This window comes from Capronia coronata, assembly GCF_000585585.1.
Source record: "Capronia coronata CBS 617.96 chromosome Unknown acBCG-supercont1.7, whole genome shotgun sequence".
In the NCBI taxonomy this organism is placed as follows: domain Eukaryota; kingdom Fungi; phylum Ascomycota; class Eurotiomycetes; order Chaetothyriales; family Herpotrichiellaceae; genus Capronia; species Capronia coronata.
In genome coordinates this window covers 326,049-341,658 of record NW_006912899.1, presented here as the reverse complement: position 1 = coordinate 341,658, position 15,610 = coordinate 326,049, and the positions used below count along the sequence as shown (strand labels likewise).

At 54.3% G+C, this 15,610-nt stretch overlaps 8 protein-coding genes across 8 annotated transcripts; 4 read left to right on the top strand and 4 right to left on the bottom strand.

The window, feature by feature from the left end:
* Nucleotides 1-307: 307 nt before the first annotated feature.
* Nucleotides 308-2,261, bottom strand: A1O1_07687 (uncharacterized protein; the record flags this gene model as incomplete). Its single annotated transcript, XM_007728553.1, has 5 exons — nucleotides 308-562; nucleotides 632-1,273; nucleotides 1,332-1,429; nucleotides 1,490-1,597; nucleotides 1,667-2,261. The coding sequence occupies 5 exons, from the start codon at nucleotides 2,259-2,261 to the stop codon at nucleotides 308-310; spliced, it is 1,698 nt and encodes a 565-aa protein (XP_007726743.1).
* A 676-nt stretch (nucleotides 2,262-2,937) lies between these two features.
* A1O1_07686 (uncharacterized protein) lies at nucleotides 2,938-4,045 on the top strand (the record flags this gene model as incomplete). Its single annotated transcript, XM_007728552.1, has 2 exons — nucleotides 2,938-2,989; nucleotides 3,054-4,045. 2 exons carry the CDS (start codon nucleotides 2,938-2,940, stop codon nucleotides 4,043-4,045), a joined length of 1,044 nt encoding a protein of 347 aa, XP_007726742.1.
* Nucleotides 4,046-4,884: 839 nt separating this feature from the next.
* A1O1_07685 (uncharacterized protein) lies at nucleotides 4,885-6,362 on the bottom strand (the record flags this gene model as incomplete). The annotated part of the gene is made up of 4 exons (XM_007728551.1): nucleotides 4,885-5,238; nucleotides 5,347-5,810; nucleotides 5,915-6,163; nucleotides 6,242-6,362. The coding sequence occupies 4 exons, from the start codon at nucleotides 6,360-6,362 to the stop codon at nucleotides 4,885-4,887; spliced, it is 1,188 nt and encodes a 395-aa protein (XP_007726741.1).
* Nucleotides 6,363-7,106: 744 nt separating this feature from the next.
* A1O1_07684 (uncharacterized protein) lies at nucleotides 7,107-9,595 on the top strand (the record flags this gene model as incomplete). Its single annotated transcript, XM_007728550.1, has 2 exons — nucleotides 7,107-8,632; nucleotides 8,785-9,595. The coding sequence occupies 2 exons, from the start codon at nucleotides 7,107-7,109 to the stop codon at nucleotides 9,593-9,595; spliced, it is 2,337 nt and encodes a 778-aa protein (XP_007726740.1).
* Nucleotides 9,596-10,023: 428 nt separating this feature from the next.
* Nucleotides 10,024-11,292, bottom strand: A1O1_07683 (uncharacterized protein; the record flags this gene model as incomplete). Its single annotated transcript, XM_007728549.1, has 2 exons — nucleotides 10,024-10,132; nucleotides 10,217-11,292. The coding sequence occupies 2 exons, from the start codon at nucleotides 11,290-11,292 to the stop codon at nucleotides 10,024-10,026; spliced, it is 1,185 nt and encodes a 394-aa protein (XP_007726739.1).
* A 437-nt stretch (nucleotides 11,293-11,729) lies between these two features.
* Nucleotides 11,730-12,614, top strand: A1O1_07682 (uncharacterized protein; the record flags this gene model as incomplete). Its single annotated transcript, XM_007728548.1, has 1 exon — nucleotides 11,730-12,614. One exon carries the CDS (start codon nucleotides 11,730-11,732, stop codon nucleotides 12,612-12,614), a length of 885 nt encoding a protein of 294 aa, XP_007726738.1.
* A 440-nt stretch (nucleotides 12,615-13,054) lies between these two features.
* On the bottom strand, nucleotides 13,055-13,693 carry A1O1_07681 (dUTP pyrophosphatase; the record flags this gene model as incomplete). Its single annotated transcript, XM_007728547.1, has 1 exon — nucleotides 13,055-13,693. The coding sequence occupies one exon, from the start codon at nucleotides 13,691-13,693 to the stop codon at nucleotides 13,055-13,057; it is 639 nt and encodes a 212-aa protein (XP_007726737.1).
* Nucleotides 13,694-14,167: 474 nt separating this feature from the next.
* A1O1_07680 (aminoglycoside phosphotransferase) lies at nucleotides 14,168-15,404 on the top strand (the record flags this gene model as incomplete). The annotated part of the gene is made up of 3 exons (XM_007728546.1): nucleotides 14,168-14,266; nucleotides 14,334-14,629; nucleotides 14,684-15,404. The coding sequence occupies 3 exons, from the start codon at nucleotides 14,168-14,170 to the stop codon at nucleotides 15,402-15,404; spliced, it is 1,116 nt and encodes a 371-aa protein (XP_007726736.1).
* Between the last annotated feature and the right edge of the window lie 206 nt (nucleotides 15,405-15,610).

Genomic DNA, 15,610 nt, shown 5'->3' with positions numbered 1-15,610 from the left:
TGCAGCGGAGGGCAACTTCAACAGATAACGGTGAAGAATGACAAACATGCCAAACTTGAACAAATGCATCCAAGCAATTATGACTTGGCAGTTCTAACCAGAACAAGTTAGAACAAGTCACATATTCTACGGCGCCGCAGCGGCGCTTCACTGGCAGGTATGAAGATAAGGTATCACTGCACTGGCACTCTGTACTGCTCGAGCATTCGAGGCAAACATCACAATCACTGTCAACTACCGAGTAGAGTGCCTCCATTCTCTTGAGGTTACCACACGATGCCCATTTCATACCCACTGCACTGCATGATCAGACCTTCTCTTCCACACGAAGATTGACCTCAGATACGTCAGTACCTGTATCCACGCCCTGCAGCTCCTCGACACCAATATTTGCCAGACTCTCGAACGACATGGTCTTTTCCTCGCTAGCGTAATTCCCGACAAATGACAAGGCAAAATAGAGGACACTGCTGATCGTACATGTGTAAAACCAACTGAAGGCATACAGGTGAGTCCAGCCGATTGCTACGTTGCTGCCAAAGGTTCCCGCAAACCCGGGAAGCTGTGATGTCGTCTCTGATTAGCACACGTACCACCCATCGAAAGCGTTGGACAGTATTCTGGGGCATACCATGAAAGCAATAGAGACAATCCATGTCACAATCGGCCTCCAGGCCACGCCGTGGAAGTACCAATACCTGCCCCCGACTAGGTACAGATCCTTCACGAAGACATTGCCCTTGCGAACCACAAGGTAGTCGGTCAAGGCCATTCCGAGAAACGGTCCCAGGAAAATGCTGTACCCGTTCAAGAACTTGAGAAATCCTTGAGCTGTCGCCAAGATCTGCCATGGACAAATGCAAATTCCGAGGATGTAGGCCATCCACATGCCTCGTTTGATGTTGAGCCATCTAGGGAATAGGGACATGAAGTCCGCTCCAAAGGGAATGACATTTGCTCCCAGCTCGGTCAGAGCGTTTCCGAAGATGAAGCAAAGGTTGATGATGCAGACCCCGGCCCGGTTCGCGTGGCTGAAATTGTGGTCGAGCATGTCGTGGTTCAGAGTCCACGGATTCCAGTCCATATTGCCCCATATATTGAAGATGCTCTGGGTGGCGTATATACCCATGGCTGCGCAGACGGTACTGGCTATGGGAAACATGAACATCTGGGACCAGATCGGAGTGATCCTGCTGCGCGCATAACGTGCGATGTCAGGTTGGTTGACCATGAGGGTGGTTGATTTGGCCAACCCCGAGTTGACGGCCGTAAGCTGCCGAAGTTTCAGTCAACATTTTGTCCCGCCTTGCACAACCAACGTTTCTTCTTACCATTGCCCACGACAGCGCCGCGCCATGCTTTCGGTCCACGTCGTACATGTCCTTGTGTGGATATCCTCGTCCCTTGACCATACAAAATCCGAAAAGACCTATGCATGAAGCCATCAGCAAGCCGTTTCGTCGACCCTTTCCCGATCATGACGACGTACCAATGATCACGGCAGGCAGAACGACCATTTGAACCTCATATGCTCGCCGGAGCTTAGGGATGGGGATATTGAGTGTCCAGCAAGTCAAGACCCAATACACAAGCATTCCTGTGGCATAGAACGAATCAGTCAGCTTCAGTCGAGTACCAAGGGAGTAAGATCTTCGGAAAGACGGACCTATGAGCTGCTGCACTGTGATATTCGAGCTCTTTGGGATGTGACTGGGCATGTTCCAGTAGCCATTGCCAAAGATGCATCGTATCACGATCGCCGTGAAGTATCCGCCCTGCGCGATGCTGACGCCGCCCCAGATGAGTGCACACAGGGCACGGATCACGACAGGAAAGTATCCGCCACGAAGACCCCAAACAATCCGGGTCTCGACTGGAAAGCCGAAGTGGTAAACCGCTGCAGCTCGCGAATGCATGACGATCCCGACCGAACCAAAGAAGAATCCAAGGAACAGACATCCCAACGATTGACCTGGAGTCAACCCGATCGCAAGCAGCGCCGCTCCAAGATACCAACACCCTGGTGAGAAGCCATACGACCACCAGAAAGCGGAATAGTCATACCAACTCCATGTTTGATGGCTCTTCGGGCTCACGTCGAGGTCTTCGTTCGTCCATTTGTTGCGGGTCTCGCCCGCTTCGTGGACAGCGTCAGGGTTGGTCTCCAGGTAAGTCACAAAGGCATCTTTGCTGGTAAAAGCATGTCGGAATTCCTGAACGTTGCCTCGAACACGCTCTTGAAGCTTGGTATGGAGACCCATCGCGCGAGAAGTGAAGTTGATCCTTGTCTACGGATGCCACCCAAAGTCGCATTTGGATCTGGGGTGAAATATACGTGCTCGACCGACCGTATATGGCATATAAGTAATACTCTTATCGTATTGGCCGAGCCTGAACGTGTCAGGATAACGCTGGTGCGATACGCCAACCAACCTCTGTCCATCAGGCGTCCCATCTCGGGCAGTATAGAGGCTCCCTAGGCCTCCCTAGTCCCTCACGACCTTATCTACCTATACGCGGGAAACTCCAGAGAAACCATCGGCCGGGATTTCGGCCGGGACCTTGGGGCCGCAATCCTGCGGATGACAGCCTTGCCTGCAGACAGCCTATTGCGACCAATGGCATACATGCATGGTGCGGCGAATCCCATGAGAGTCGGCCGAGCTGCTTATGCTCTCGCAGCAAGGGTGACTGCACGATAATACCTACCTGTCTCACGGAGGGTCCCGATTATTATTGGAGAGATATCAATGGTCCCAAACCTACGTGGCTATCGCCAGAGGTCGAACACGTACCGTATACCATAGACAAAGCAAGGGTCGAAGCAACGCAGGACCGATAGTCGACAAAGGTGATAGGCATCTCAATCTCAGTTGACGCGTGCACCCCGCCCCCACCAGCAAACCACCTGGACCTGGACCTGGACAAATCTTCATCATGGGGTCGATGGGAAGACAAACCAGACTTCCGCCCGTCCTCGACTTCTCTGGTAAGTTAGCAGGACCTCTTGATCAGAGGGGATAGGAGCATCGGGTTGACCATCATCTGGCTAGCTTTCCGAGGAGAAGATGGGCCAGCGAAAGCCGAGTTTCTGCAAAGACTCGGGCAAGCGTGTCGAGACAAAGGATTCTTCCAACTGATCAACCATGGCGTCGAGCCTGAGCTGCAACAAAAGATCTTCGCTGCGGCCAAAGAGCTCTTCGACCTCCCCATGGAAGAAAAGCTGAAAGCGAGACTGACGCCCGCGACCAAGGGGCGAGGCTACGAAACGATCGGAGACCAAATGCTAGAACCGGGCTCAGCACCCGACACCAAAGAAGGCATCTATCTAGGCGACGACCTTCCCGCCGACGACCCGCGCGTCTTGAAGGGCGAGTACGGCTGTGGTTCCAACATCTACCCGGCGTGCCTGGGGCCGCAATGGCACGCCACCTGCATAGAATACTTGCAAACCCTGAAAACCCTGGCCCGAGACGTGATGCGCGCTCTCGCCGCCGCACTCGCCATCGGCGACGACTATTTCGACCAATTCACCGAAACCGACCCTGTCGCGACGCTCCGGTTGATCCACTACCCGCCCACGCCCACGACGTCGGACAAGGAGCGTGGCTGTGGCGCCCATCGCGACTTCGGCTGCATCACCCTGCTTCTGCAAGACCAGGTGGGCGGCCTTCAGGTCCAGGACGAAGAGACGGGCGAGTTTCTCGACATCGACCCCGTCCCGGGTGCGTACGTGGTCAATCTGGGAAACCTGATGGCCCGCTGGACCAACCACCATTACACGTCCAACACGCACCGCGTGCTGAATTACTCGCCAACCGACCGCTACTCGATTCCTTTCTTCTACAGCGGCAATGCCAACCACGTGTTGGATACCATTCCGGGCTTGGAGCAGAGGCCGCAGTCTGTCGTGGCGAGAAAATACGGTCCAGCCATCCCCCGGGAGCCTTACGGCCCGGTTTCCGTCACCGACTTCTTACGCGACCAGTTTGTTCGGTCATACGCGCGGGCCCAAGAATACAGACCAAAGGCGGTTGAGGTCTAGTTGGATTTGGTTCAGTCCCATCTCACCTCGCCCAACATGGTTGGCTGGAATCGATTCGAATCTCAGTGCAAAGATTCGAGACCTGTCCTTCGAGGAGTTGTGCTATGAAATATACATCATGCGGCTCGGCAGCCGGTCACTGAGCACTGCCAGCCGCAATCAAGGCTCTGGAGAACAGATGGCATAAGGCGGTGGAAGACTCGATTTTGGTTTAGCGATGTACTTTGCCTTCTTTCTTCCGTTTTCTTTTTGCGAGGAGTCAGAGCATCAGACGTCTTCAAGGTCTCAGAGTTGCAACGTTCCCGGAGGTGTCCCGAGGGCACGTTTCAATCATGACTCCTGATCACTTCCTTCGTCACGAAAAGCCCAGCATCTGCAGACTTCCACCTTGAACCGTCCAACAAGCGTCAAAGTGTCCACATTGTTTGAAGCAGGATGGTTGAGATACGTTGCACTTCGCGCGATGACCCCAACCAACCCGGGCGCAGCTGGAATCACATGGCGTGAGTCAAGATTCAAGTTCAACCACTGTAGTCTGTGACTCTGTCGGTGCTGTAGGCTAAGGCTACTCAAGTCCAGAATCCCTGAAACATGAGATACTAAACTCTTTAGGGTTACATATTGGACTGCAATACTAGCTACGATCAAAAATTGACAAGAAATTGTCACAGAACTCAGGCTTAGGCTTGAACTCAGGCTTAGGCTTGATCATATATCATCATAATCCCACAAAAGTACATCCTATCATATCTCCTCTTATACCTTCCCCTTCGGAGCGGCAATCCATATATCATCCATGCAAAGGTAACCTTCCACCTTCCTCTCACAGCAGTCAGAACTCAGGAAACAGAAGGAATAGGCACAGGTCCCACAGGCCCTCTACTAGCCCCGATGTTCGCCTGGTGCATGGTCCTCGGACCATACTTCTCCAGCGGGTAATCCACGGCGGAATGGAATGTGCCGTAGTTATCCCACATGACGATGTCGCCTTCCCCGACCTCCGGCAGCCAGATATACTCGGGCCGAAGGATGCGCGACTGGATGTCGAGGATGAAGGCGCGGATCTCGTTGACGTCCTCGACGACTTTGGGTTGCTCGTCGACCGAGGAGCGGAGGAAGAGTTTTCGCACGGCCAGACCGTGGACTTGGAATGCTTTTTCGCCGGTGACAGGGTTGATCCAGGCGCAGGGATACTAGAGTTTGTCAAACATGTCAGTAATCCAACACGAAAGCTAATACGCACCGGGGATGGATCTGGGAAGTTGAACTGAAATGAAACAGAACAAAAGAATGCGACTTACTCTCTTGATAGCCCTCTCGTCATAATCACCCAGTTCCTCTATCGTATGTTCCTTGCCCTCCGATTTAAGTCCCAGTCCATTCGACGGCGCCTTGCAGTTCTCAATCCACATGTACGGATGCGGCGCATACTCGACCCAGCTGTGGTCGACCAGCTGCTGTTCCTCGGCGGAGAGCAGGCCGTACAGCTGCGACGTGCTGAAGAACGCGGTCAACCCGGGCGGCGATTGCATGCTCAAGCCGGACCCGTCGTCCCAGCGGATTGTCACGTCGGGGCCCGAGGGCAGCTTGACGGCGCGCAGGGTCGTGAACCATGCCGGGTCGCGCGCGTACAGGGGCGCGTCGATGTGCCATCTCTGGAAACGGGTGAAGCCTTGCTGGAACTCGTCTTCGTTGGGTGGGTCGGCGTGGAAGTTGTTGGAGAGGCCTTTGACGGTGACGTTCTTGAGTCCGTAGTGATCATCGCCTGTATCCCGTTAGAGACAGACAGACAAACAGACAGACAAATAGGACGATAAGATGGGGAATTCAAGACGTGGTTACACAAGAATCAATCAGACTCTAACTCACCTTGATATCCTTTGCCGATCAAACGCACGTTCTCGGCTCCAGGGATGCCATAGACATCGCGAGACTTGGAGAGGAGGCCGCCTTTGGCTTGAAACGTTTTAATACTTCCGTGGCTGTGCACTTGCGAGGCGGCCGGGTCGAAGCGCGTCACCAGTTCCCAGTGTTTCTGGGGAGTCAGGTCTTTCTGGCCCTTGACGATGATGACCTTGTGCGTCCAGATTGTGTCCTTGAGATTCTTGACATCGTCGTCTTTGAAGTCACAGTTAGTTTGTTCTGTTCTGTTCTGTTCTGTTCTGACGGTCTATGACTGAATGGACGGATCCCTACCGGAAATGTTGTTCAGGTCTAGTCCTTCCACTATCGCCCCGAAGTTGAATTTCTGATCTTTGCGCTTGATGACTGGCCGGACCTGAAAGGTTGGTTCGGGGGTGAGAGCGGCTGGCGACATTGTTCTTTTCTCTCGGTGTCTTGAGGATGGTGTACCTGTCTCTCTGTTTCTCTGTGACTCTGTGACTCTGTTTCTCTGCTCAGGTCCTGCTATCAGAGTCGGAAAGTATGATTGTTCTGCTGTGTGTCGAACTCCACGGTTTGAATTCAATTCGGCGGGGATGGTTTATGAAGCCATGCAAACATTCGATTGTCGTACACGGTGCTAGATAGCCATCCATGAGCATGTCTGAGATGGTATCAGACTGACCAGTGCATGATCGGGTCCTCGGCCGAGCTGATACGTTCGTTATCGGCCGGCAGCTAGAAAGTATCTAGTCGTGAGTCTTGTGGGTTGTGCGACTTATCGCAGACATTGGATCTCGGCCGAATCAACAACAACTAGAGTTCTGGAGACCGATTAGTATTGATAGTGATTGATCCCTATCTATCACAGTCCACTGCTGGTAATGCATCCATATAGATTGGAGTATCTCGGACGAATACGAAATGATACGAGGATACTAGCAGCGGGCGTCCTTCAAGCTTTGTTGTTTATGGCAACCGTTTCAAGTTGTGATACTGTACATCGACAGCGAGCGAGTCCTCCACCTCCACCACCGGCAGCAGCAGCGGCAGCGGCTGAGCCTGAACCCGAGTCTGAGCTTCGACCTCGCGGGGACAAATTGTGACTTTGGAAAAAGCGTCCAGGTTCAACCTCACCTACTGCAACAACGCTCCACCACTATGGTGCCATCGTCGTACAATGTCCGCTGCTCCACGAAAGCGACTTGCCTGTCGACTATGCACGCGGCGCAAGGTCAAGTGCGACAAGCAGATCCCATGTAGCAATTGTGTCAAGAGAGGAACTGCAGCAGCATGCGAGCGCGATGATCCCGACGAGCTGAATGCTCCCAGCAGCAGCTCCAGCGTCTGGCCCCAGGCTCGGCCAGATGGCCCTTCCACATCGGCGTCTGCGTCTGCCATCACGGCTCTTCGGTCTCGTATAGCGGAACTCGAATCGGCTTTACAGCACAAAATAGCAGAGGGCAACAATGCTGATGCTCATGCTGATGCGGCGCAATCTCCCACCGCCACGCCAGCAACAGACCGCGCAGACAGGACGCCTGTGCCGGCGCAACTGGAATCGCGGTCCTCGTCCTCATCGCCAACAAGTCAGGGATGTGAATCGGAAATCCAAGACGCCGTCACCGTGCTCGAGTTTCTGGCCTGGGGCCGGATGAAGGATCCCGACCATGCGATGCTGTCGCCGGAAGCGCTGCGCGTGTCGGAGACCGTGAACGACGAAGGCACAGGCATCAGTCCAGCCGAGGAGCTGGACTGCGCACTGGATCCGGCGGGCGCGAACATTGTTCCGTGGCTCCAGATCCTGCTCCCGTCGCGACGCCAGGTCTACCAACTGGTCGAGTATCACAACATCTGTCTGCTGTGGTTCTACGGCTCGTATTTCGCACCCACCTTCTCCGAGGAGCTGGAGTCATTCTACACCGACCACCACGGCAAGCTGGACTCGAAGGGCCTCTCGCTGCAATGGGTCGCGCTGCTGTTCTCGGTCATGGCGGGCACCATCACCTCTGCGCCCGCGCACGAGGCGCGCAAATGGGGATTCGACGAGTCCGAGGCCCGGCTGCTGTCGCAGAAATGGTACAAGGCCATCTCGGTCGCCTTGAACGCCGCCCACTTCACGGCCCGCCACTCGCTGCATGCCGTGCAAGCCATCGCGACGGCCACAAACACCGCCCACATGCTGGGCCATTCAAACACGCAGTCGGTGATGCTGGCGTCCGCGGTCCGCATCGCCCAAAGCCTGGGTCTGCACCGACTCGACGAAGATGCTCCGGGGACGCCGGTGGAGCTGGAAACCGGTCGTCGTGTCTGGCAGGAGCTGTGCACCCAGGACTGGTTCAGCACGGCCTTTTCCGAGTCTTACTCGATCAACCCGCTGCATTCGACCTCTGTGGCACCGCAAAACTGCGACGACAACATGAATGTCCTGCCCGAGTCCGAGCCCACCATCACCAGCTTCTGCAGGTTCCTGGCCAAGATCGCCGCCATTATGCCCGCCCTGCAGGATGCCATGGCCCTGTCCAACACGCTCTACACCAAACACGAGGCCGTGCTGGTCCACGACAGAAAGATGCGCTCCTTGGCCACGGGCAGACCGCCGTTCCTGGCAAACACAGCCTTCGATGCCAATTGGCCGTGCTACATTCCATGGGCGCGCCGCGCCATTGCGATGAGTTCCGCACACAAGATCATTATGATCCACAGGTATGTTTGTCTGTATGCAGCAAGAAGAACCCCTCTCTGGTTGTCTGTATTCAGCAAGAACAATTCCTCTGGTTGGAAGAAACACGTCTGTGTCTGTGTCTGTGAAATACTAGTATGTCATCCGCTAACCCCGTGGTCTCGCGGTATTCTAGGAAATTCCTCGGTCTGAGTTTCACCAACCCAGTCTTCGCATTCACGCGGCGAACCTGCCTGGCCGCCTCGAAAACGATCCTGAAAGAATACCTGGCCAGCAGCAAGGATGAATCCAGCCCCATGCTGTGGACCCACCAGGCCTTCTCCGTGGCCGCCTGCATCGTCATCTATTTTGACATGCTTCATTCTTCTCCCTCCGCGTCTCCATCCACGTCCAACCCCAATTACCATTCTTCTTCTGCGTCTCCGTCCAACCCCAATTCCCATTTCGCTTCAGACCAGTCGCAGCTGGTCGAGGAAACCGTCGAGCATCTACAGCTCTGCCAGCAGAAGAGCATGATCGCTGCCCGAGGCGTCAAGGTGCTGAATGCCTTGCAGAAGCAGATCGCCAACCGGGCGGACGGTCAAGGTCGAAGTGGACCGTCAAAGAGGCCAAGGTCACTCGATGCTGCTACTGCTACAGCTGGAACTGGAGACGTGCCGTCGAGGAAAAGACGGCGAGGCTTCGACGCGGCCGAATTCGCTCGGTCGTTCTGTGATGCGTCTACTGATGCTCAGCGGCGCCGGCATGGTCATGGTCCCTCACGCCAGTGCCAGAACCAAGGCATCGCAGAGCGTCAGACACCCGCTGAACATCTGGACCTGGGCCAGCGGCGGATCGAGGATAACACGCAAATCATCGGCGTCGACGATCCAGTGGCTTTTCAGGGAGACTTGAATTGGTTGTGGAATATGCCGTTGAATGATGAAGATGGCACTCATACATTCGATAGCTTGCTGTCCTTTGCAAATCAGGGTCTTGGGCTCTAACATGAAGGATTACTAGGTGACTGAGCGAAAGGGGGTTAAAGGTTTCCAATGCCTGATCGGTGTCACTTCCTTTTTCTTTTTTGATATGATAGCGCTATTTTTGAGCCTGGACTTTTCCAAGATGCAAAATCTTCCTATATGGAACTTTATATATGAATCATGAAACCTCTCTTTATAACTGGCGCTTCAGATGCATCAAGATAGTTATATCGCCCTTGATCCTTCGGTGACCGTGACTGGCCACACACTAGAGGCGCCGTCCATCGCCGTCCATCGCCGTCCGTCACTGCAATCAACTTAACCTGAAGGATGGTCCGATGCTGCAATGTTACACTGATGCATGATCCTTGGTCCATAGGACTCGGGGAATTCGGTCTTTGAATGTCGGATTAGTAGAATTCTCATGCAGACGCGAAGGCCTGGGCGGGTCAACTTACAATGCTGTGCCACAACGCACGGTTGTACCAGAGGACGACATCTTGCTCTTGGTGGCGGTGTGCATAGATGTTCTCGGGCGAGATGGCTGGCCGCATGATTCTGTGGTACAGTACAGTCAGCCCCTGCGAATTCCACCAAGATGGCGACTTCGCATCAACTATAAAGTTGAAAGGGTATACATACCTATGCATAAAGTCTCGGACCTCTTTCAAATCGTCGACGATCTTCTCTTCCCCATCTGGACTGCTCCTAAGGTACAACTTGACCGCTCCTTGTCCATGGACCTGCAAGGACTTCTCGCCCGTCTTCGGGTTGGTCCACACCATCGGATAGATGCAGATTTTTGTCTCGTCAACAGGCGGGAGCTTCTCGCGAGGCAGCTCGAGGCCTTCGGTTTCCAGGATATGACCCAGTCTCGCGCTATGGGCGGTCGACATCCACTTGAAGGCGTGCGGGGCATACTCGATGCGAGAATGCAGAACGATCTGTCTGGTTTCTTCGTCGAGGACTTCCAGAGCTCTCGACCCAGCCACATAGGCGGTGGCGCCGGGCGGGATTTTCATTTCTGTCCCCGTCCCGTCGTCCCAGCGCACAGTGACGTCGGGGCCCTTTGGTGTTTTGACGGCCAGGAGACAGCCCACTCGCGGAGGCGGGATGTTGTACAAGGCTCCGTCCCAGTGCCACTGGTAGAACCGGCTGGCTCCTTTCTCGCGCTCCTCTTTCGGAATGTGCGGCGGCAGATGGAACGCGTGGTGGTCGATCCCCTTGACCTTGAACCCCGGAGGGAACTGGTAGTGGTTTTCGGGAACTTCGCCCCGTCCGAGGATATGGACCTGTGGTTGAACGGGGATCGCGGGTCTGCTCTGGATGCCGTAGATGTTGACGCCGCCATGCGAGGTCAGGAATGGATCGGCCCCGTGCGCGAAGCCTCCTGTCGTCTCGTCGGGGTCGAAATTGGCCGTCAGCAGATACTGTTGCTGTGGTTGGAGCATCTCCGGCTGTTCCTTGAATATCAAGACTTTGTGCTTGTGGAGGGCGTCGGAGATGAGTTGGAAATCCGCATCGGTGAGTCTGTTCAGGTCGATTCCGTAGACTTCGGCGCCAAAGTCCACCTTGCTTTCCGCTGCGTGCTGCACGGGGACTACTCGTCCATTGGTCTGTTCCGCGTGTGGAAGTGTGATGTCTGTTGACTTGGTTGCGATCAGTCTCGCTTTGACGCCTTCTGGCGCGATGACTTCCGTGAGCGCTTCGACAACCATTGTAGGAGAGCTGGTCTTGTCGATGGCTGGAAAGGGTGGTAGAAGGTATCTGGTATCTGATCTACCTGTAATATGCTTTGACACTTTTGAACCCCAGAATCGAATACCTTTTCAACCTCCGACGTTCGGTCCAGAAGTTCTAGGCTATTCCTAATCCTAACCCTCGGCGATTCAGGACGGGAGTCTCATCTCGGCCACGACCAACCGGCCGAGTATCTTGCCGCATAAAAAGCTTCGTGGGGCGTGGAAGGTGATGTCCAAGATAGATAGATAGTCAAGGTTGCGAGACGGGGGTGTCCTCGGCCGAGCCCGGCCGAGGTTCGGGTCCACCAAAACCACTCCTTTTGGATCTTGTAGAAGGAAGCATGCATACGCTGTTGGTCCCTATATGTTCCTGGGACACAGGGACCTATTTGGAACCTCCAATATCTGCAAATATGCTAGCGCCTTCACTCCAAAAACACCTCACGGTTGATGGGACGGACGTCCACTATATCTCGTCCGGCAACCAGCATGGTCGTCTGGCAGTCTTGCTTCATGGGCTCGGAGGATCAACGAACACATTTCAAGACCTGCTCCCGTCCATACCGCCCAGCTATCACGCCATCAGTGTAGACATTGAAGGCTTCGGAGACACACCACTCAACCAGGGAAAGTCTCTTTCGTTTGCACGCTATGTCTCCGACTTACACGATCTCATCACACATCTCCAAGAACCTCCTTCAGCCTCAACAGCAGAAACAAGTAACGGGGTCAGCAGCAGCAGCAGCAGCAGTAACACTGAAGCAGTCCTCCTCGTCGGTCACTCGCTCGGCGGCATCATCAGCTTACACTATGCCGCCCAGTACCCCACCCAAGTGGCGGGACTTTTACTTCTGGGACCAGGGCGCTCTGTGAGAGGTATTCCGCCGGCACAGCAGCGGATGCGAGATCTCGCAAAGACGGCGCGAGAAAACGGCATGAAGGCGGTGGGGGCGATCGCACTTAAGACGAATTTCCCGGCGGATCGGGACAACGATGCCGCGCACGAACAAGAGGTGTATGAGGCCGTGACTTCTTGTTCTGCCGAGGCGTATGCGGCCACAGCAGAGCTGATCGCCGGCGACGACCATTATGATCCAGACTACAGTCTGATCCAATGCCCCGTAGTGTTCGTGGCTGGTGACAAGGACACGATCAGCCCACCGCAGAGGTCGAGGGATATCAGCGCTCTGCTCGGAGGGCCTTCGGAAGTGGTGGTGGTCCAAAGCGGTCATCAGATGATCCTGCAGGACATCCAAGGTGTGAAGAAGGCGCTCGACAAGTTGCTCGCAACGGTATGAGCGGGAGTGTCTTCTGCTGAGTGACATCTTCCGAGTATTCATCTGGGAATTCTCAAGAGGCTTGACAGTCATAGGACCGAATTCTCCTGCAGAACAGTCGGAAAAAATTTGACCCTGAGAGGATGTCCCATCCTTGAGAATGGGCAGTCTATCATTTCATTAGTCTGAGTCTCTGCAAACGGGATGTAGAACAAAAATGCCATGGCCCTGCTCCGCGCAGAAAAGTAATCTAGGTTTAACATATCCTGCACCTTGTCCCAAACCGATGAATCGCATTGATCATATCCGACATAGTAGTTGCCATAGAGGGTCTTCTCCATTGATCTCAGTCGTTGGTTCCCCAGCATCATCCCAACCTCATTCATTGCTGCTTTCTATTGCCCATTGCTCGTCGCTTGGTCCGTTCCATTTCATTTTGTGTTCCGTACCTCTAGCTCTATTCAACCTGTACTCCCAAATCCCCCAGCTCCCCTAACACTCTCCTCGAGACTCTCGACTTCCACAATCTCAGGTGTGTAGATCCTCTCCAAAACCAACTGTGCAATCCTATCGCCTTTCTTGACCTCGAAATCTACTTCCGAGTGATTGAACAGCAACACCTTGACTTCGCCGCGGTAGTCAGCATCGATAACCCCCGCGCCCGTATCGATGAAATGTTTCGACGCGAGGCCCGAGCGAGGCGCTACTCGGCCATACGTCCCCTCTGGCGTGGCAATCGCCAAGTCCGTCGACACCAGAGCTTTGCCCCGTGACGGTATCGTGATGGGTTTGGACGCGTATAGATCGTAGCCAGCGGCAAAGGCGGAGCCACGGGTCGGTGTGGTGGCATCGGGGGAGAGCTTTTTGATTAGCAAGGGAGGATGGGCTGAGAGTTGAGGAACTGCCGTAGAGTCGGCGGCCGAAGACATGTTGATGGTAGATGGGCCAGAAGGGGAGAGTGTATGACTCGAGGTGTTTGAGCCGTTGGTGTCGCTTTTAACCCGTTTGGCTGCGGGTGAAGTGGGCAGCGAGGGTGGATGATGGTCTGCGGTTGCTTTTGAGGGTTGAGATGGTGGTGGAGGAGTAGATGCTCTGGTCATGTCTCGTGGGGACTACAAAAGATAGAAAAGATTGGTGGTGCGCAAGGAGAAGTGGTGATTGATATGTGTACACTTTTTTAAAGTCGGGGAACACTACAACGCGTCGACGCGTAAAGTGCCGGTTAAGGATTGGAGTTCGCGTCTTGCGCTTCGGCACTTAATGATGCGCATTTCCGCTTTCCTGGGGGCTTATTGTGCTCCGCAGCATATCCATCCGGGGGTTTTGAGCGGGCGGCCAATTGCGGTGTGTGGTTGGCTGTCGACTAAATCCTTGGACCGAGGTTATTCTTGATGATGTTCGGGAATCGACTTCCTCGGACGCATGAAGAGGTTGACCATCATAGCAGCCTCCGTTGTCGATGGATGGCAGACCCATGACTTGAATTCTATGGCCGCCGCTGCTTTCCTGCGGTCTACATATCTATATCGTTCTATATGAGTTGATCAAGGAAGCAGAAGACGACGACGGAGAAGATGGCCGGGCCCGTACGACAACCCATCGACCTGGCCTCGTTTGAGAGGTACGTCGACAACAATGTTCCGCAGATCAAGACCCCTCTGGAATTGAAACAGGTATGGCGTTCTCTCTACACGCTCCCTCATTGTACAGCTCTGTTGCTGACGTTGTTCTCCTTTGCAGTTCGGCTTCGGCCAGTCGAACCCTACATACCAAATCATCGACGCAACCGGAGCGAAATATGTCATGCGTAAGAAACCTCCTGGGAAATTACTGTCGAAGACCGCACACCAGGTGGATCGAGAATATAGAATTATCAAGGCACTCGGACAAACCGACGTCCCCGTACCCAAAGCGTACTGTTTATGTGAAGATGACAGTGTCATCGGCACGGCATTCTACATCATGGAGTTTCTGGACGGAAGAATGGTCACGGAGCCGCATTTCCCTGGGTTCAGCGCGCAAGAGAGGATGGAAATGTGAGTTGCACGAATGGCAAAGTTAAGAACACATGGCTGACTTCCTCGGGATAGGTGGCGCGATGCTGTCCGAACGCTGGCGAAGTTCCACCGGGTGGACTTCCACAAGGTCGGCCTTGCAGACTTTGGTCGACATGGCGGATTCTATGATCGTCAGTTGAAGACGTTCGGCACGTTATCGAAGGCCCAGGCTGCGGCCGAGGACGTCGACACTAAGATCCCTGTTGGGGACATTCCGCATTTCGATGAGATGGTCGACTTCTTCAAGCAGAAGTCGACACAACCCAAGGATCGCGCAACGTTGATCCATGGAGACTACAAGATCGACAACCTGGTCTTTCACAAAACCGAGCCACGTGTCATTGGCATTCTTGACTGGGAGATGGCAACGATCGGACATCCTTTATCGGATTTCGTCAATCTTACGGCTCCATGGGCCTGGGTTGGAAGACAGACCGGATCAGCCGATTCGGATAGAGCGAACGAAGCGTTTCGGTCTGGGGTTACTCCTGGCTTACCTTCGTTAGAACAGGCCGTGAAGTGGTATGCGGAGGAGTCAGGATACGACCCCTCCCCCGAGCTTGCTTGGGGCACCGCATTTGGAGGATTTAGAGGGGCTATCATCATGCAAGGGATTGCGGCAAGATATGCTCGCCGGCAAGCAAGTGGCACAACTGCCAGACAGTACGCGGCCCAAATGGGCCCGTATGGAGAGTGGACATACGGACTGGTGAAGCGGTTGAAGGATTCTTTGGAAGGAAAAGCAAAGCTGTAGAATTGGCAGGGCTCAGACGGACTGATAATTAAAACCCGGGAAGACCTGCAGACACACGCGGGTGTCTCTCTGTTCTGGCCGTGATATGGTCGACTGTTCTGGGAGCCGTTGTAAATCTGAAATCGATGACTGCCTGTAAAAGCAGATTACGACTGGGTGATATCAATGACCGTCGGAGGGCGCATAGACACAGAAGCCAGGAGCCA